Source organism: Solanum pennellii, chromosome 11, assembly GCF_001406875.1.
Source record: "Solanum pennellii chromosome 11, SPENNV200".
In the NCBI taxonomy this organism is placed as follows: Eukaryota; Viridiplantae; Streptophyta; class Magnoliopsida; order Solanales; family Solanaceae; genus Solanum; species Solanum pennellii.
The window spans coordinates 60,123,248-60,145,457 of record NC_028647.1 but is presented as its reverse complement, the minus strand read 5'-3'; the positions used below and the strand labels follow the sequence as shown (position 1 = coordinate 60,145,457).

General features: G+C 36.2%; 1 protein-coding gene across 1 annotated transcript; it reads right to left on the bottom strand.

The window, feature by feature from the left end:
• Positions 1-657: 657 nt before the first annotated feature.
• LOC107004907 (PH, RCC1 and FYVE domains-containing protein 1) lies at positions 658-21,877 on the bottom strand. Its single transcript, XM_015203313.2, has 9 exons — positions 21,217-21,877; positions 20,039-20,125; positions 18,363-18,452; positions 17,466-17,546; positions 17,130-17,324; positions 14,862-16,994; positions 8,110-8,256; positions 1,985-2,370; positions 658-1,158 (listed from the first exon to the last, which is right to left on the bottom strand). The coding sequence occupies exons 1-9, from the start codon at positions 21,268-21,270 to the stop codon at positions 1,026-1,028; spliced, it is 3,306 nt and encodes a 1,101-aa protein (XP_015058799.1). The 5' UTR covers positions 21,271-21,877; the 3' UTR covers positions 658-1,025.
• Between the last annotated feature and the right edge of the window lie 333 nt (positions 21,878-22,210).

The window sequence follows — 22,210 nt, the reverse complement described above, 5'->3', positions numbered from 1 at the left end:
AATTAATCAAGTTTTATTGTCATTTTTACCCTTTGTAATTGAAAAAAAAAAAGAAGATAAGATCATAAGGTGCAATTTTAAATTCACAAAAGACTCCAAAATTATATCCACTTAGTTAAACAATATCTTTTTGTTCTCATTTTACTCTTTTATACATTTGCCCTATGCTTATTATCTATACCATGTTTTTATCATTTCACTTGAACCCAATAGTTTTATGGCAATTCCTAATTTCTATTTACTTTTTAAATAAAAAACATGTACAAATAAGTGGCAATAAATTCAGGTAAGATCGTAGTACAAACTCAAACTTCAAAATCTTTTTTAAAATTCATAAACTTCAAAATCCTATATCCATCTTTACGCAAGATGAGGGTGGTTAAAACGAATTTTCTTTCCCACAATTTAACTTTTGCTTAGAATTTAAATTAAACTATTTATTCATAATTTCTCAGTTCTAAATTAATGCATAATGAACTCAACAAAAATTGTCCTGTCAATTTTAGGTCGACTTAACCATCAAAATCAACAGGTAACTAACCAATCGAGCTACTAAAATTTTCCCTAGTTTTTCCTTTCATTGTTTTTGTTGATAAAATCAAACACCTATCATGATTTCATCTCATATGGCCAAACGAGCCCTGAGTAATTGCACACTTGCAGCAGAAAGGGTAAAGGATTTGAAATCTGAAGATGCATTTACTTTAGAAATTTACAAGGAAGCTATACTCCCAATAAGAGCAAGCAAGCAAGCCTACTAAAACTTTACATCTCACTTTCAATTCCCCCACAAACATCATTAGCCATTAGAAGAAAAAGAAAAATCTAATGAAAACTTACAAAGCAAATCTCTATTCCTACATCTTTTTATGGCAACCCTTGCTACCACCTCACAAATTTGAGACGCCAAGCTAAGCGAAGAATTATGATCTTCTTCCCCTAAAGCAGAGATTTTCCGGCAGGGAAGAAGAAAAAGAAGAGGTCAAAGAAAAGAAAATTTCCACTCGTAACTTTATTAGCATGTTTCAATGCTGTAAGTCTTCGCTTACAGTGCCAATACTTGACTTGTCTCCCATCCGCACGTTATACTGCTCATAAACTCTTGCACGGTTCTCTGCCCACCATTGTTCAGCTTGTTTCTCGCTAAATCGTTTTCGACTGCATTTTAGAACACATCAGTCTTTTGCTTTCCAAGGGAAAAGCATTCAAACACACAATGTTACAGCAATCACACACTGATTGTTTCAAAGCACACAAAGATAACCTTTTTTTTTGCAGGATTGTAGAAATGAATTCTCAATCCTAAACTAGGTGGTTCGGCTATGTGAATCTGTATGCATTCTACTTGACTATTATTGCTCCGATGCTAAATGGTTTGTCTTTCAAGGAAAATTAGAGATCATCTAGAACTATAATGTCTCTTAACATCTCAGTCTTATTCCTACATGCCACATGGGCAGCCAAAAATCTCTACCAGAGATGAATTCATTGTACAACAACCACCTAAGTCCCCAAGCAAGTTGAGATTGGCTATAAGAATCCTTATTGACCATGCAGCTGCATTTATGATATCTAAATTTCACAACGAAGTTTTGATAGTATCGAGTAGCAGAAATGGGAGATCCACAGATAAACAAAATAGAAGCATATAGTTAACAGCTTAATGCAAAAGAACTGAATACATGAAGGATCTTGTAAGCAAACTAAAATAAGATCTTTGTCTCAAACTAAAACTAATATTTTAAAAAATAAGGAACCAGTCCAAGGATAGGAGCCATTTCTAGCCAGAATATTCTTAAAGAGAGATAGATCACTTCAACAGAGCCATAGCCCAACCATAATCCTTAAAATGTGCTCAACACAAATCGACAAGCAATTGACAGCAGAAATAATACATACGAGGAGAACATTTACTTCAACCAGAATAATGCAGAGAGGATAAAATCCCATCAAATGTAATGCCCTAAAGCCACAGTTAACGCACCTGAAGCGAACACGTTTAAGATCTTTGACACCTGCAGGTAAGGAGGTAAGTGTAATGTATACACCTGGCTCATCTTGTTCAACCCATTCGTTCTCATTACGAGAATCACCTTCTTTTGTTCTACCTCCGTTTCTTGTCGTTGGTTCTGGAAACCCTTGCCTGTTTTGAACAGCATTGCGATTACTGACGTTGCTTGATCCGTTAGAAAGTAGTTGACTGTTAGATATATTTGGCTCCACATCTTGGAAAGTTAGTTGACTATGAACTCGGTCAATACATCCATTTGGTATGTCACTGGCAGTGAGATTGGAACCCGAGGAAAAAGATGTAGGAGATTTGATGTTCCGGGAAGCACCTACCGGCAACCTCTCAGCCATTTCCTTCAGCTATGAAAAATAAATACAACAAAATAAACTATCAGCAAGAGAAGCTAATGAAAGACAGGTCAACAGAAAATTGTGTGTTCAATACTTCACAAAGCATCTCTATATTCATCAAAAAAGGGGCAGCAGAAAAACTACACTAAAAGGATACTGACGAACACATAACCTGACCAATATGGAAAACAAGCTTAAATATGAAAAGCTCACGAGTCCTTTTTTTTTAAAACTGGTAAGATTGCTTACGAATCCAAAACATAAACAAGCAAATCATAGAGAAACTCTCTTTTTCCCGCTATTGTTTTCCTGACCGAGTAACTTCATACTTTAAACTCGAGCTACATTCTATATGAACTTAAAAGGTTAACTCCTAACAGTAAAAGTAAAATTTGTAATCATAAAATTTTGGTCCACTTAGCTTTTGCAGGTATACAAAACATTTTGGAACTCGGATTTCATGAAGCTAGACATTGGTGTGATACAAATGTCAATTTATTTCGGGAGAGAAACAAATGATATTCTATTTGAAATAAATGAAGTAGATTGTTCTCAAATAGGGTTATTGAACCAAAAACACATGTAGTTACTTCGTTATAACAAAAAGACTCCGAAGATGCAAATTTTGAGAAACACCGTAAGATTAAAAAAGTCATTTAAGATGTAGAAGAGAAGCCATTTGCTGTGAACTCAGAAGATGTAATAGAAGATGGCAGAGATATTGGGATGCATAGCTGCATGTCTCCTACCACACACATCGGAAGAAATAAACACCTGTCTATTAATGGAAGGTTGGTCAATAGCGTTCTTAATGGGATTCCAACATACTTAACGTCCTTATTGCCTATCCCAGCTATTTTGAAAGGCGGATCAACAGGGTGAGAAATAGGTCTCCATGGAAAGGAAATTCTGAAAGAGAATGCATTTGGTAAAATGGAATGATGTAATGTTTGGACTTTGGCCAAAAAGGGAGGTAGAATGGGACTCAAAATACCCAGACAACATAATAAGAGTTCACTATATAAATGATTATGGAGGTATAATGAACACAAAATAGAGGTATAAAAAGATGTCATTGCCATAAATCATTGTAGAGACGATTTCTGGAAACCAAAAACTGTTCTTCAGTCAAATCAGGGTGCAATCTGGAAGAACATTTGCAAGTTTGGGGGTGGAGCATCAGAGTGGAGGTGGGAGAAGGTAGCAAGATAACATTCAGGAAGGACATTTCGCAGGAAAACGGAAAACTCAAGGATAAATTCCCTGTTCTTTTAAGAATCACACCAGATGAGTTGTTGGGTGGCTGATTGTTACAATTTGAACTAGGACAGAAGCTTCATTTTAGGAGGAATTTCAATGATTGGGAAATTCTGAATATCACCCTTCTTCTTGTACAATACAACACCTCCATTCATTTGGCATTCTAGCCATCCTAAATATGACATCAACAAGCTAGTCAGCCACTCCATACTTGTGGATTTTTGGAAGAACGCAGGTGAAGCAGGTATGGAGTGTCTGACTAGGTTGTTTGATGTCATATTTAGGACAGCAAGAACGTCATAGGAATGTTTGTGGATTACAATGGTTCCATTGTACAAGAACAATGGTGATATTCAGAATTGCAATCACTATAGGGGTATCAAGCTACTAAGTCATGCTATGAAAGTCTGGGAGAGGATGGTCGAGATGGGGATGAGGAAGGATGTATTTATCTCTGAGAACGAATTCGGATTCATGCCGGGGCAATTGACTACAGAAGCCATTCATCTTGTAAGGAGATTGTTGGAGGAGTATAAGGACAAGAAAGGAGACATACACATGGTGTTCATTGACCTAGAAAAGACATAAGATGAAGTCCCAAGGGAGATCCTTTGGAGATGTCTGGTATCCATAAGTGTAGTTGTGGCTTACTTTAAGGGTAGTAAGGAAATGTCGGATGGAGCCAAGACCCGAGTTAGGACAAGTAATGTGACTTGGAACACTTTCTGATCGTGATGGGGTTGCACCCGGGATTAGTCATTAGCCCATTTCTAAATGCCTTAATGATAGACCAATTGAGATGGCATATTCACCGGGAGTCATCCTGGTGTGTGTTATTCGCACATGACACAGTAATAGACGAGATGCATGGAAGGTTAGGGAAAAGCCCTAGAATCGAAAAGTTTCAGGTTAAGCACGACTAAAACAAAGTACTTGGAGTGCAAGTTTAGTGTCTTAATGTATGAGTAGAGGTGAAAGTGAAGATTGAGGCACTAGTCATACCCAAGACAGGAAGCTTTAAGTATCTTGGGTCCATTATCCAAGCATAAGGATAGATGATGATGATGTCACACATCGTATTGGACCGAGGTAGGTGAAATGGAGGCTTGCCTCTAAGATAGAAATGCATCGCCAAGGCTTAATGGTAAGTTTACAAAATGGTGGATAGACCAAAATTGTTGAATAGGGTAAAATGTTGGCCAAGTAAGAACACATTCAGAAGATCAATGTAGATGAGATGAGGACGCTCAGATAAATGTGTAATGTGTGGGCATACTCATAGATACATGATTAGGAATGAAGTATGGGAAAAAGTGAGAGTGGTATAAGTGGCGGACAAGATGGTGGAAACGAAATTGCGATGGTTCGTACATGTGAACATGAGGTGCGAGGATGTGTCAGTAAGGTGTGGGAGGTTGGTTGTAGTAGGAGTTAGGAAGGGTAAAGGTAAGGCCAAAAAGAACTGGAAAGGTGATTCGATAGGACAGAACAAAAATTAAGCTGACTTAGACAGGACCTTAGATTGGAGGTGTGGAAGTTGGGGATTAGGGTAGAAGGTAGCTGAGTGATGTCACACTCTGTGTGGGAGAGGAGGGGGGATAGTCTCCTCTCTTCTTCTCCATTTTAAGTAGTATTATTTAGTTATTGCCTAGTTTCCTATTCTTCAATGTGCATTACTATCCGTTGTTGCACTTGTTTTGTATCTTGCTATTTATTGTCTTATTGTTATTATAATCCTGCATCAAGTACTTCTATTTTGAGACAAGGGTCAATTAGAAACAACATTTCTACCTCACAAAGGCAGGGCTAAAGTTTGCGTACATTCTACCTCCCCAGACCCATTTGTGGGATCACATTGGTACGTTGTTGGGATTTTTTTTAAAAAATAGTCAATTATTACAGCTGAAGGCTAATGGTAGGCAGGAGGTTTGGAGACAAATCCTCGAGTCTAAAGGATTCAAGTTGAGGAGGATTGAGACAAAGTACTCAGAGTGCAAGTTCAGTGCAGTAACTCATAAGGTAGATGTGGAACTGCGAATTGATACACAAGTCATCTCCAAGAGAAATAGTTCCAGGTAGTTGGGGTCAAATATGCTAGGTAATGAGGAAATTGACGATGATGTTACACATTGTATTGGAGCGGCGCGAATGAAATGGATGCTTACTTTTAGTGTCTTGTGTGATAAGAATGTGCAGCTAAGACTTAAAAGGTAACTTTTATAAAACAGTTGTCAGATAAATTGTGTTGTATGTGCCGCTAAGACTTAAAAGGGAACTTTTATAAAACGGTTGTCAGATCAATTGTGTTGTATGGGGTTTAGTATTTGGCCGATCAAGAATTCACATATCTAGAAGATGAAAGTAGCAAAAATGAGGATGTTGCGATGGATGTGTGGGCATACTAAGAGAAATAGAATTAGGAACGAAGACATCCGAGACAAGATAGGTGTGACCTTCGTGGTGGACAAAATGAGAAAGGCAAGACTAAGACGGTTCGGGCACGTGAAGAAAAGATCCACAGATGCCTATGTGAGAAGGTATGAGAGGTTGACTATGGGGAGTCTCGAAGAAATAGAGGTAGGCTAAAGAAGCAAACGGGAGAGGTGATACTTGGGGTAAATTGGACAATGCCAAAAACCACTTTTGAGGTCCTAACACATTGGCAAGGAATTGGAAAGAGACGATCAATGAAGATTGGTGGAAAAATATCCCTGCTTGCATCTGGTGGATACTACTAGTGAAAGAAAGAAATGAGAGACGTTACGAAGATGAGATCAAAGATGAGACGTCTTAGTCTTTTGTATTTTTGGTGTAAGCAAGATTAGAGGGGAAAGTAGATAGTTTGGTGAAGTTTATAAGCCAATGTAAATTTTTGAAAGCTTCTTTTTGGATTTTGAGTATGATGGCATGGCACCCCCCGGGGGTTTATAAATCCCTCCTCATCAGTTTCTTGATGAAATCTTTTGTGTGAATACAAAGTTACCTATTTTTTTTTAAAAAAAAACATTTGGGAGAGGTGATCATACTAGAGATGACACACTTGCAGCTTACCGAGGACATGACCATAGATAAGAGGATATGAAGGTCAAGGATTAGGGTGGAAGGCTAGTAGGCATTTGGTTAGATCCTTATTAGTATTATAATATTACTATTAGCAGTCCCCTATTACCTCATTCTTTGATTTCTTTAAATTTTTATCTGTTGTTTCTTCCACTTTGTTCATTTCATCGTACGGTTTGTTGTTTCTATTGTTCTTTTCTCCATTATTTTCTATATTGTTTCTTCATCACTGTATTTGCTTTTCTTGCTATTTTCCTCTCTACCTTCACAAAGGTAGATGTAAGGCTGGTACACACCACCCTCCCACACCCAACTTGTGGGATTTCATGGGTATGTTGTTGTACTCAATTATTACAGCTGTTAGAATCTATACAGCTGGGTGTTAGGTAGAAAGATAAACAAGTATGGCTCGCCAGCATGAAAGGAATATTAACTGTAAGCAGCTGTTATAAAATGTTATGGTTGGAATTGGGCAATTGGAAGGAGAACTGCCATGGAAAATGCTATGGAAAACAAAAGCACCAACAACAGTAGCTTGTTTTGGTTTGTGGCTGCAAGAAATGCCTGCTAAACTCAAAAAATTCTCCAGGAAAGTGGCTTTTCAATATGCAGTAGGTGTTTTTTGTGTGAAAGGCTGTAGAGTCAATTAATTGTCATCTTGCATGGAGTGCTCCAAGATGAACAAAAACTTTGTTTTCAGATAATAATAAAAAGTAAAAAAAGTTTTTGTTCATCTTGGACTATTCCAGCTTATACACTTTGTCAGAATAAAGAATTTGCTTGTCCCAAACAGTAAGGAAAAATGCAGATGTTCGACAATTATATGAATAAAAACTAATAACACAAAGACACAAAAGAAAAATTTGCATTATTAAGGTTTTTTTAGCACAACTGAGAATTCACAATGACAAAAGAAAATACAAACTCTCATATCTACCAAAAAATATATATATATTGAATAACGAGAAACACAGACTTAGTTGGACAGAAATTAATTTGTTAGTGAATCAAATGACTACAAACTCTCATGTTGACCAAAACAGAGAAATCTTCTGAATAATGAGAACCACATTCTTAGTTGGACAGAAATTATTTTTTTATACATTAAACGACTGTATAAAAATCATAGGCCCATCCATACATGTATCTATGTTAGACCATACTACTTGAAAGAACACTTAACAAGTAAGCAGTTGGAATTTATTAGAGTAAATGAAAGATATATTTTCTCAATCCACTTTTAAAAGTTTAAGTAGAATGCATTCTTATTTGTAGTAATAGTTGCAGCATCTCATTTAAGTTTTTGATAAGGAGCATTTCATTAAGTCAAAACCAAATCGATTTGCTCTGAGATACTCATTTCTAAGATAGACATGTCTTTCATTATAAATTTGAGCAATTCTCTACCAAAGATTTGAAGCAGCATACCTGAGAAGTAAGTGACTTGATCACTTCTTTTGCTGCTTTGCATTTGGCAGTCTCTTCTCCAGCAATGGCTATTGCCTCCTTTAGCTGCTTATTAGTTCTTTCCAGTTCTATCTCCTGAAGTTGAGCCTTGCGCGTGAGATTTTCCACCTATGATGAAGATCATTAAACACAATGCTTTTTCCATGAAATTAATAGTACATTCATTTGAGTCTCACAAATCAATTACAACAAAATCGTGATGCATAAATACAGACAGTTTAGATGCTAGATTCAGACTTCCATGAGAATGGAGTTATAGAAAAAGATGTAGCACAGAACTAAAAAAGGCGCCGGAAACAGGAAGTGATTACTAAAATGCTATGATAAAAAGATAGAAATAAATTTTACAGGATGGTTGACAGACCAAGGCATTACAAAGGAGTAAAAATTTAGGCTTAAAGCCCAATATGGATGAATGTCATAAAAATGCAAGATAATACGATGAATATGGACAAGATTACAATGACCCTATCTGATCGAGGGGATAAGTAGCACAATTGAATGACACAATGCAAATAAAGGTCCAGAAAAGTTTTGGTCATTGTCCTACGTAAGCTTCCTGATGTACTGGTTTCTAGGCAGGGGCGGACCCACACTGAAGGTTCCGGTTGCTCGATTAATCTCATACCTAACTATATATACTTATATAGAAATTTGAACGAATGGTATAAAATTAAACAGTGAGCACCCAGGCAACAAGTAGTTGCTTGGTGTAGTGGTCGTTTGTGGGGTGCTCAAAGTTGTACATTGCATCTCCTGTGGCCAGGTTCGATTCTCACTATGGTGTTTTTAAAATTTTTAAAGACCAACTCTTCTTGGAGAATCCACAAACTTAAACTCCTGGATCCGCCACTGTTTCTAGGAGTGATAATTGGATGATTGAAAGTCACATAATGGAGAAAAATAGACCTAAAATCATGCCAAGGAAGGTTCTCCCAGAAGACCTAAATTCTTTCAGAATAAATGCGTTCTAGTTCCAAACATCATAAAATGGAGAAAGAGGATACATATAAGTGATACTAACTAGTAGGTATAAAACTAAAATGTATGTCGGGTTAAAAGTGTGCTACAAGAGAACACTGCTGATTTTCCTAAAAAGACACATTCCACCGTGTTGGAATGTAATATACCTGAATAGAACAAAATGTATATAGAAGATATTCTAGCCGACTCCACTTGATATATAATATTCTCTAGCCGACTCCATTCAAGACTTTAAAATCAATTACAACTTTGTAAATTTAAAGCATTCCTTTCTTTACTAAACTAACTAATTATCTATCACAATTTTTCAACACACAATACGAGGAAAAAGTTAAAGAGTGTAACTTCATTTTGCATTAATATATTGAATTCCTCCTCCTCCTCTTAAGCTTGTATAATCGAAAACGGAAAAGAAAATATTTAAATACTACATACTTCAAGTTGTTTCAATTAATCAAAGTATTCTATTCACGCTCTTTAGTTAAGCCCACGATATTTCTTCTGTTTCAATTTATGTGAAGGCATTTAATTAGACACATATATTAAGAGAAATATTTTTTTTGAGCTGAAATCATCTCATTGGAGGTAAAATGAAAAGTTTTAAAACTAAGTTAGAAACTCGTAGCAAAATGTCATTCACCTTATTACCTTTTTAAAATGGAGTTCACACTTGACAAAATAGTCATTTAATTATTTTTCTAATGTTTAAGATTCAACTCAATTTTATGTATTAAATTCCTCCTTATTTGAAATATATAGAAAATTTTAGTATTTAGAAATTTAAAAGCGATTAAGATTTTACCTTCTAAAAATAATTTCACGTTGGATAAAATTATACTAGTAAAGAAATGTATCTTGGCCTAACTCAACCCCAAAAGCTAGCTCATGAGGTGAGGATTGCCCAACTCCATATAAGGAGTTCAACTTTTCCTCACCCCGCCGATGTGGGACTTAACACCTCACGCCCAAAACTAGTCATCTGGTGCGTGGATCACGCACACTTTTAACATAGGGGCCCCAACATGGATAGTTGTAAATTGGAATGAGTTTGACCCTGATAGCACATAGAATTAAAATAAGGGACACGAGCAAGGTGTGTATGCTATGACTAGTACTATTGTACAAAAGGAAGCTCTACACGAAATGTTGATGGACACTTTTACCCTTTGTAAGTGCATTCCATGTTGGATGAACTTGCTCATAGAATTCATTTGTAGAAACTTCATTATTTCCTTGTGTTCATTATTTGACTTTTCTAACAAATAAAACAAAAACTTCATGCTTTAGACATTGTGAGTCCATTATCATCCTAAGCACGATATTTTTGAAGGTCGAATTCAGTTCTAATGACAAATTAATTATTGAGACATCACAACCCTTTCATCATGCTTGACAATTTTTTTTATAAGCATGCTTAGCACAAGTTTTCCAAGGTCTAGTTGAGTTCTAGTGCCAAATTAATTCAATTGTTACATGGTGTTGGCCTAGAGACCCTAGCTTCTCTTTCCTGGAGTTCCTTTTCTTGTTCTTTCGTCCAAATAAAAGTTGAAATTAGTTTTGTGGTTACATGATGTTGACACAAAGACCCCACATTTGCTCTCTGTGGAGATCTTATTTCCATTCTTTCTTCGAGAAAGTAAAATAAACAATTTAATAAAGTGAAAGAAAGAAACTTAAATTGAATTAACCTAAAAGTAAGGTAAAATTTTAAATTAAAATTAACGCAAGTATTTTCCTTCTAAAGCAAACCTAAACTTCAGTTGGTACACAGATCCTTCAACAAATTTAAAAAATAAAAAACAAGAAAATGAATGTTAAAAAATTTTAATAAATAAAAACTTCATTATTTCCTTGTATGGTGACATAATAAAGGCTATACACTTGTATCAAACTTTTCAAAATTTTATTTCCTAATTTCTCAAGTTCACATTGTAAACGAGAAACATTCAAAATTGTAACACCTCGGAAATGGAAATTTGAGTTTGGAAGGGAAAAATTCATTTTGGCATTGATGCGGTGATCTACGAGTCTGACCTACGGACCGTATGAAGACCTACGGGCCGTAGGAAGGAAGTCACATGTCTTGGTTTGAGATATGAAAAAATGTTAACTCCCAGTAAATTGACCTATGAAAGAATAGGACAGATCGTAAGGCAGTCTACGGGTCGTAGGAAAGAAGTCGTAGGTCTTGGTTTGAGATTTGGAAAAATTTTAAACCTAGTAAATTGACCTATGAAAGAACAAGACGGATCATAGGCAGATTACGGGCTGTAGAAAGTGCCTGTAGGGTGATTCAAAGAATTGATCTGAGACCTCAGGTCTACGAAAGGATTTGACGAATCGTAATGTGGTCTACGGATCGTAGGTGGGGTCAGTAGAAGTGATCGAGACTTGGTGAAATTCTGGACTTGAACTTGGATTCTACGAGCCATAGAATGTTGGACGAGCCGTAGGTAGGTCTCGTGGAATTGATCAGAAATTTCGAGTCCCAGTTTTTGATTCTACAACCGACCAGACTTCCACAGACCATAGGTCGAAGTCGTAGGGTCTTCAGGGAGTTTTTAATTAAGGGTGTTTGGTCTTTTCCTATCCAATTAACCCCTAAACTACGTCATTTTGTCCATATAACTATCCTATAACCGTTTTTACCCCGAAGACTTAGCCTAATTTCTTTCATTCACTCAAAATCTCCTAAATTCTCTCAAGTCTTCTTCTCCAAAATTATCTCTTAAGCTCCAAGGTGAGGAGCTAGGGTTTCAAGCGTCAAGGTCTCATCCTCATCGCACTCTTAGGGTTTTGATTATCAAGGTATGTGGGATTTTACCAATGGAGTCCTTTCATCGATTGGGTCCCAAAAGAATCTCAATCTCCTAAGTTGATTCACTCGATTCTCTAAGAGTTTCATGCAAATCTCCATGAGTTCTATTTATTATGATTCAATTGTTGATATTCAATCTTATTACATATGTTTTGATACAATTACAAGGTTTTAAATTGATTTCCTTTGAATCCATGCTTATGCCTATTTTATGAATATGAATTATGCTTAGGAACTATTAATTATGATTTATGAATCTATGCATTTTTAAGAAAAGAATGATTATGATCAAAGGGTGCTTTTAGGGTAAAGTGTCAATGATTTCTCACAATAGAATGAAATAAATGTCTAGAAAGGTAAGTGTCCACTGTGAAAGTTTTACGATATCATGATTTGAAACGAGTTACTCTAATATGAACTTATGATTGGATTGGTAGTCCTAATTGTGTCTTTCCAAGTATTATAATATGATTATGATTATGTCTTTTCCGTTAGGATTCACTTAGCACCAAGAGGACTTTGAGATGGAAGCTCTCCCGTTAGTAGATGTCGGTTCTCTAGACGAAATCTCCTTGTCCCTTAACTACGTGCTGTCTTAAATGACCTAAGCTAGTGGATCCACTTAAGCAAAGAATGAATGAGATAGAGTTCGACCTTGACAAGTAGATTCCCCTTTTCGATAAAAGGGCCATGTCAGATTTCATGTTATATCCCACAATGAACTATGTTTCTATCGAAGGTTTTATGGAAATTTCTCAAATGGTTTTAACTTTTAAGCATGCATTGACCTTGTGTATGATTTATGATTACTTTATAAAGGCTTTTATCACATTTTATTTGGTCTAGCATATCATGTTTAAGTTCATCACACTATCATGCTTTACGTTTTTATGCATTTCCCCATACTTAGTACATTCATCGCACTAATGCATATTGCGCATATATTGTCTTATAATATAGGGCCCGACACTCCTCCCGCTCATGGTTAGCTTGAATTGCTTTGCTAGTACCTTGGAGTGGTGAGTCCTCATGCTTCGAGGACAAAACAATTGATGCTTTATTTCTTTTATTGTCTTTTCGTTTCAGACTTGTACATGGTGTATGGGTTACGTCCCAACCACTCTTATGGTGTTTAGAAAGGCTATGTCAGACACAGTTTAGATTTCACACTTGTGTATAGATTCCTTATATGATATGAGACTTTTATTGCCTATTCTCTCTTTTTGTATTTCTATTACGTCATCCTTATGTCAAGTGACTTGTCTAGGGCCTCTCGGGGTTCTATTCTCCATATACACCTAGGGGGTACTTTGGGTCGTGACAAAAATATACAGTTCCTTGTTATTCTAGATCTTTATAATAATTTGTGCTAATTATCATATGGGATAACCGTGCAATGCACGTAAATAAAGACTAGTAAGACCAAAATGCATCTCTTTGACGTTGTAAATGATGTATTTGAGTAATCATCTTAAGATCTTGATGCAAGATATTGTACCGCTTTCCATTTTAGAATAGGAGAGATACATGTTCTTTTTATTTTACTTCTTTTTGTTTTAATACATACAGGAACGAGATACACTTTCTTTTATTTCTTCTTAGTTCAATTTTTTCTATTACCAGCTCTCTTTTAGTTAAATTATTATTGGGTCAAGAAATATTTTCTTTAAAATAAGTAAAATGAATACAACAACATAAGTGTAACCCTACAAGGGGGTCTGGAAAATAAGTTAAATGAATGACACATTTTGATACAAGCTAGAAACTGATTGGCTTATACTAACTGTGTATAGCTAAGAGAGAATGAAATTCAACCATCTTAACCATAGTTTGCATTTACCAAATAAAGCTAGTTGCCAAATACAAGGATTTGAAATACGTTTTTCTCTCTTTTTCTCCCCACGGACTACAATCACGAGTCCTACAATGTATTTTCTATGAAAACTTTACTCTTTATGCCCAGTTAATCTGTGCAAATATATCTGGACACTAGACATAAAAGAACCAAGAGACCTGGAGTTGGGTAAGGATGCTACAGAGATGCCCTCCTAGACATTTTTGGAAAATGATAGGATGACAGATGCCTAAGGATAATCTTAGCTCAATGCTGTTACAGAGAAGACAAGCTTTGACAGTCACTTAAGTTTCAGGTCCAAATGTAGATACTACTTCTATGCAGGTGTAAAACTTCTAAAAGTCAATCCACCACAATCTACAACGAAGTAGAGACTAGCATAGTCATTATAGGAGTAAACGGCTCCAACTTCCAGTCATGCACTCTTGCAAGCAAAACTTTCTTTTGATCTCTTGGCTGATTACAATCAGTTGATTGTCCTTTAGGTTATGATTTTAGAATGTCAGATTCATTGAAGAGTACAAAGAAGCAACAAGCATATCATTCCACAAGATAGTACCTAACAGAAGATAGCAGTGACCTGGAGGCTCAAGAAATTATTAAAACTCAGTATTAGAAATAGATAACTCACTGATTTTAGCTCTCAAAAAGTAATTTGATTTTCTCCATTTAATCATACTATCAGGGGTTATCCTTTCAAAGTAATACTTATGAACTTGGATGAAGTTTTTCACCATTATTAAAAATGATTATGCATAACCATTCACCCTTGACCACAAGTACCAAAACACTATTTGACAAGTTTACTCAAGCCCCAGTGAACTCTGACTCCATGAATATGGTGTTCCCTAGAAATTCTAGAGGATTTCTTGCCCCAAGTCCAATGTTTGACATTCTAAATAACTACATTATATAGAATGTCCACAAACACTTAGATTCATAGAGAAACTAAAATCTTTATTTTCTAATTCACATCAGCAAAAAGGATATGGTGTTGAAGCAAAGAGAGGAAAATTAATCAGAAGTCGAGAACAGTTCATTAGACAAATGACATACCTGTGCTCTTAATTTGATAACCTCTTGGCTAAGGCCATCATTTGTCCTTTTAGCATCGCCCAAAACAATCTTTGGAGATGTAAGTCCACCCAATGTTGGAGTTGGTGTAGTAGAACGAGGTGGACTGGCCCGTCTAGATATTGGTGATGTTGCTCGAGAAACAATTCTTGATCCAGGAACTGAAGCTGAAAAGAATTTCTTGGACGAGCCAAATACAGGGTTAAAAGACTTGGAAATGTTGAGAGCTCCCCACTGAGAGGTACCATTTGGAATAGGTGACACGCGACTGCTGTTGAATTCAAGTTTTTTCTTCTGTTTGGAAGAACGGGTTTCAACATGTTTGAAGGATTCCATTGTAGAAAATCTAGCAAGTTGAGGTCGAGACCTTGTATCCAACTTAGTATCCTTGTCTGTTATATCAGTTAGTGACTGATTCATGCTTCCTCGTCGACTCATAGAAGACTGAGAAGAAGCATCTGTTTCCATAGCTTTTTTCAATTTACTGAAGCAGTTGTCACAGACACGATAGGGTTTATTGGGATTAGGTGCCATTGATGCCCTCAGTGATTTTCTGCTGCTACATGAATGACAAAAGACAAGCCCACAGTTATAACAGTTGTGGCGTTTTCTTTTAAAGTTAAAAGGAAGACGACAGCCAGAACACATGGATTGGTCGACCCCAGATACCCATTTGTGAAGGCAAATAGCAGCAGTAAAATTAGTGCCACAAGCAATACTTTTGACTTGCTTGTCTTTTAAAGCTTCCACTAAAGTGGGAGAATTTCGGTCATCCGTATCACCATGACCCAATCTACCATTTGCCCCCTTTCCCCATGTGTAAACTTCAGTTCGGGAAGTCAAGACAGCAACATGATATGCTCCACAGGCGATCTCCTCCACAAAACTCTTTGCCAGCTTGCCTTCAACACGACGGGGTAACTTCCCATCAGCTTGGTGATGACCTAATTGGCCATACACAGGACTTCCCATTGTATACACATGACCAGAAGTCGTCAATGCAACTGTCAAGCTGTGTCCACAAGCAACTTGACAAAAGTTTGGTTCGACAAGAGCTGCAACACAGGTAGGTACAAGTTTCGACTCCTTGTCACCATGCCCTAGTCTACCTTTATCACCATCTCCCCAAGTAAAAAGTTTTCCTGATGAACAATTACTTGAACTTGAGCTTCCCACCATGACTTCAACGACCGCTGCAGTATGCCAAACCCCACAAGCTGCTCGTACAGTTCGAAGCCCCTTTAAAGACTCCACTTCCCTAGGTTTAGAGACACTTTTTCTGTCTCCATGTCCAAGAACACCAAAAGTACCATCGCCAAAAGTAAATAGTTGACCAGCAGAGGTCACCACAGCAGTATGCCAGGGACCACACGAGATATATGAAACGTGTATGCCCTCTAAGGGTCCATTTACTCTTTTGGGGACCCAATGACTAACTTCATTTCCATGCCCAAGAAGACCAAAATCACCATCACCCCATGTGTACAAGTCTCCAGAGAGTGTTACAGCACAAGTATGATTTTCACCACATGCAACAAGCTCAATGTTTGAATGGCTGAGTGAATCTATAAGCTTTGGATGCAGAACATCAGAATCAATACCATGCCCTAGCCTACCTCCCGATTCCTCACCCCAGGAGAAAATCTCACCCTGCTTTGTCACCAGTGCTGCATGTCGACCACCACAAGCTATATTTTGAACATCCAATACCACTGCAGACTCTAAAGCTTTAGGAAACAAAGAATCTAATTTGGCACCAAAAGAACTGCTAACTCTATGAGGTCCACCACCTAGGACACCATCCCCAGTGCCTTCCCCCCAGATAAAAACATCCCCCAAGGCATCACCATCATCATGACCAGAACCTTGACTTGATGAGCTAACTGCACTTGAAAGGCTTACTCTAAAATTATCCATTCCTATTCCCTTCATCTGACCATGCATGCTATCTGAACCTCCAGAAGATATGGAATGAACAGAAGCGCTGGCAGAATCTGAAGGGAAAAAACCCTTAGGAGGTACAGCATACATAATTACATCAGCAAATGCCTTATCTAGCCCGTTTTTTGGAGGACTTTCATATGGACTATGAAGGCGAAGCTGATCACCGCCATCCTGAAGGACATGTACAATCTCATCATTCAACATCCCAAAGAGACAAATAGAACCAAAATATTTTTACTCTATCAAAATGAATAAATTAAAGGAGATATTTAATATGCATGAGTAGACATGTGGATGCTATAGTACCTTCTGCAAGCTGTCACCACTACTAAATGGAGAATGCAGAGGAGAGCTTCTTCGTGTATAAGTTCTAGGACTAGTAGCACCGGAAGAAATTCCATCGCTCCTTGATTCTGTTCTCCATTTTCTCTGGTGCCCACGAGATATTAAGGCCTTCAAACCACTAAACCAGACCTCTGCTTCATCTTTATCTTTACATATCTAAGAAGAGGGAAAGAATGATAAAGGTGGGATGATTTGGTGCATGGACCGATTTCTCAAAAATGGAATAATAGAGAGCAAAAAATCACAATATTTTTTTCTTTAAAGGAAAGACACAGTAGTTAATAATAAAACTCTTACCAAATCCAGCGATCTATCATTGTATATGAGTGAAAATGACTGATACTCTTTCTCAGGTCGTGGGTACCTTTGAAAAATTGGCTGGAAATAGAACAGCAGCAATTATTCAGATCTTTGAAAACCTACTAACAAGATTTTTGCCTAGTTATGCTTGACAGTTATAGCAAGATATGTGTGTATGTATATGTGCGGTGAGAAGGCAAGAAAGACAAAGACTGAAAGAGTCATACAGAACAACTAATCAAACCAATTAAGGCTTGTGGACAACCTTCCTTTTGCAGTGTTTGGACCTTGGTCCTATTCATTCTATCCATCTACTACTACTTCATCTTTCATCTACTCACTAGTTTATTGTTTATACAAAAATTATATTATCGCATCGAATAGAAGAGATAAATACATTTGATGAGACTAGCCCACCTAGCACAAAACCAAAGCAAGTTCACAACTATTCACGACCAATACTCAAGTTCTCCGTGACTTTATCAGATATCACCTCAAGTTCCCCTTCTAGTTGAACCCCCCCCCCCCTCTCTATTAAAGCTAACTATACAAGCCTAAACCAGGATGGCAGTAACTCCTACCTTCTTTTCTTTAGGATCACTAATGGAAAGGAAACAGTATGCTTGCACCAGGATAACAGAAAAACCTAAGGTTTATTTGCCTAAATAGAAGCCTATTAAGTCCCAAGAAAAGGTGACACTACCATCTAAAAAAGTGAACTACATATCTGTTTTCTATTGACAGGTTTGAGATCGGAATGCTGAAACATTCTCTCACCTCTGTACCTATACCACACAAAGATATAGATACAGATGGATTCATTCAAATGATGGAGATACCAATAAAAAAAAGTTGCATGACAGAAATAGGCCTTTCGTCATGGGGAGAACTTACAGTGCGCTGCCCAGATATTATTCTTGACACATGACTTAGCTTCAGGTGTTTCTCCTCTTTACCTGAAAACCATATTAAAGCAGACTCATCCTGCAACCAGAATCAGAGTAAAATTATAGACTGCATTGATTCTCAATTAGCATATCAAAGGACACAAAGTAGTCCAGACTTCACACTAACTTTTTTTCTGATAGCTAACAGACAAAGAAACAGACAGAATAAAGCGCTAAACCATAACTATGGGACAACAAGGAAACAAAGAAAAAATGCATTCAATGATGTTGAACTACACCCTGCGGTTAAACAGTAAGAAGTACAGTTCTCAAAATGGTCAATTCTCTTTTTATTGTGAAAAAATCAGCAAACCTGAATAAAGAACTACTTTAGGTGCATATGTTTGAACAAAAGGAAATTTCAACTATGTTCAAGATGTTTCTTATGTGGGGAACAAGTGAGACAATTAGCCATCTCTTCTTGCACGGCAAATGGACGGAACAGCTTTGGAGGATGTTCATCAGCTTGAGAAAAATAAATTGGGTAAAGCCAGGGAGCATCAGAGGAGTCCTTAACAGTTGGAATGGTGATGGTAATGCAGCAACAAAGGAGGAGAGATGGAAGATTGTCCCAGCATGCATATGGTGGACTGTATGGAAAGAGAGAAATCAGAGGTGTTTTGAAGACGAGCAGAATGGACTTCAGAGCTTCAAGATGAATTGTCTAGTGTTATTTTATTTTTGGTGCAAAGAGAACATTTTAGTCCAAGCAGAAGATATCTGGGATGTTTTAGATTATTTATAAGAAGTAGAGGTGATAGACGGCAATATGACTAGACAGTAATACCTTTTGAAGGGGAGTCCATATTTTGGATGTAGTCTACCTGTGTATATATAGATTAGTGTTACTATCCTAAAAAAAAAAAAGATAGGCTGCAACACACATTTTGGCTGACCTATGTACAGTAAGACATAAAGCTGAAGATTCCACAAACTTCAGAGCAGCTGTACATCAAAAGGAGATTGTAGATGGAAATTACAATAAGAAATGTGTAGCCTGATAACCCATTGTATGGAATTAAAAATTTCTCTCTCTTACTGCTTATACTTTTACACAAGACAACCCCATCTCTTGCCTTGATCCAAAAAAAAAAAATCAGCAATACCACACATAATATGAGCTCCTGAAACCGATTATCCACTAGGGCATTTCACAAAAGGCCACGCCAAGCACCATAACTCCAATAATTAGGCTAATATAACACCTCTCCCACAAAGCCTGATAGACTACTAGCTTCTGCTTGATAGAATCTAGAAGTTTTTGTTTTTGCCGTAAAAATTATAGAAAAAAGTAGTTACACGTCAAACAAGAAATTAAACAATTAGAAGAAAAACTCCAACTCTCAAAAACATCAGGTTTTGCAGCCTAATTGACAAAAGTAAAGACCAGCATAGATATTAAACTACACAACTGGAAAAAAAGGAAAAAGTATATAGCATCTTAAACCTCATGCTAAACTCAACAAATATGAGAGAAATCTTTTCTTCTTTTTGTTTCGATAAGTACAAATGACAGAGAAATCTTATAAGAATATGCACAGATGATGAAGAGAAAAATCAGGGTAAGAACACAATATTACAAAATAAATTACATAGGCTAAAGAAAGATGAACTGATACTTACATTTGACAACCGAAAGGGACAAAACTTCGGTTTCCCCCTTCTTCCATACTTGAGCAAGTATGCACCCTTCTTTAAAGCAGTTATGGCCTGATGTAAATCATAAGAAGTAATTACAAGCTGAAATGAAACTACAGAAGTCCAGAAATTTCAAACCTAACAAATAAACAATGGAACAAGAACCGAAAGTGAAGAGTCCATGCAACTTAGACTGAAAATACTTAATTAGACTTGATTGCTCTTGCTATCCAACATCAATCCTTTAAATTACTTGGCACATCAATAGCAGAAACACATTCCTATCAATTTAATTTTTTTTTTTAAAAAACAACATTCCTAGCAAAAAAAAAATTGAAAAATAAACATCCCTAGAAATTCTTTTATTTATTTTTTTTAAAAAAAAACATTCCTAGCAACTTATGACTCTTACTGTTTGTCAAAAATGCTATCCTAGTATTATTACTTTAATTGTCATTCCTCTTCCATGTATCAGATGAGTATTACAGAATTACTGTCGCAATTATACAAGCTTTCTTTTATCACTCATGCTATCTGAGTATTATTACCTTAATTGCTGTTCCTATTCTAGGTATCAAATGAGCATTACAGATTTTGTCTCAGTTAAACAGGCTTTCTTTATCAGTTATCTGCTTTACACCCCATAAAGAGGAAACTGATAACGAATTATCACCACAGATTGCGTAAAGCTACTTCTAAACACTAAAAAACGAAACCAAAAAGTAGTCATATATATTAAAAATAATAGGAAATTCTCCAAGTTTCCAGAGCTTATCAACACCGAAAAACAATCTACTACCCTCACTTCCAAACTAATTAGGGTCAGCTTATCAATAACAAAATACAAATCAATCAACTGCACATCCTCTCCAAATTAGCTGGAGCCACTTATCAATAACTAAATCCAATTGAATCAACTACTCCTCAATCCAAAACCAGCTGGGACCAGCTGATCAATAATGAAATACAATTCAATCAACTACTCCTCAATCTGAAACTATAGTATACAAAACACAATTGAATCAACTACCCTTCTATCCCAAACTGGTTTCTCTCAACTTATCAGTAGCAACAAAACACTAGTTCCGATAACCAAAACAAAAAACAATAATGCTCAACAAACATCAATCTACTAAGTAATGGTTAAAAATGCATCAATTTACCTGCTCAATATCCCTTTCTACTTGTCCACCAGCACGGTTAGCATCTGAATTCATTTTATCAGCAATTGATATACAAAAACCAGTTCTTCCAAAACTAGCCCTAGAATCTCTGCACCCCAATACTGAAAAACACCATTTTCAACTCCAACCCCTCCCATTCATTCATCTACAACAAAAATTCAATTTCAATCACCTCAACAAAAATTATTCATAAAAAATTCACCAAAAATGTCCCAAGAAAGAACTGAAAAATCAATTCTTGATAGCCCCCACAACTTGCACCAGTTGCTCTTAATTTTGCAACTTGCTCAAAAGCTATTAAAATCCTTTTTGGGTGTAAAGTGAATAATCAAGAACTGAACTGGGTCTTCAAAAAATAGAAAAAAAAAACACCCCCAGATAGCTGAAACTTTGAAAACGACTGAAAATGAAAGTTTTCAGTTAAAAAAATCCAAACTTTGACTGATTTCAATGATTTTGTAGGCTTTTTTTCCTTCTGGTTTATAAAATTGAGAGAAAAAAATGGGATTTGAAAAAGATCAGGTGAAAAAGTGAAGCTGTAGAATCTAATGTTTGATCTGAATTTTTCTCCAAAAATTGTGCAGAAGCAACACACACAAAAGTGCAACAGATGAAAGGAGAGAGAAGAGAACTAAGGTGGACTATTGAGAATTAAAAATTAATATTTTTTTAACTTTTTCCCTTTCTTTTTTTTGGGTTGGAAAAAAAAATTAATTTTCATTTTTTAAAAAAAAACAGATTTTACTTGTTGGACTTTCACCTATTTCTCATTAATTACACATTTAATTTTTCAATTTACAGTTGAATAACTTATATTATTTATTTTTTAAAAAAAATCATGTTTAAATTATGACGTGTCTCTAAAAAGAAAATCTTGATAAGAAAAACATAAAAAGAATTTTAAATAAAAATTCATTCGTTTTTATCGCAGTTTTCTTTCAATATTTTTTCTATTTCGTGGGAGTCAGAAAAA

What these genes read in the sequence shown, in the direction of transcription:
- LOC107004907 (XM_015203313.2), bottom strand. Translation starts at nt 21,270, where the DNA reads ATGAATTCAGATGCTAACCGTGCTGGTGGACAAGTAGAAAGGGATATT. An exon ending in TTATCAAATTAAGAGCACAG is followed by an intron (nt 8,257 to 14,861) that starts GTATGTCATTTG and finishes TCTTCATCATAG; the next exon opens with GTGGAAAATCTCACGCGCAA. An exon ending in CTTAAACGTGTTCGCTTCAG is followed by an intron (nt 1,159 to 1,984) that starts GTGCGTTAACTG and finishes TCTAAAATGCAG; the next exon opens with TCGAAAACGATTTAGCGAGA.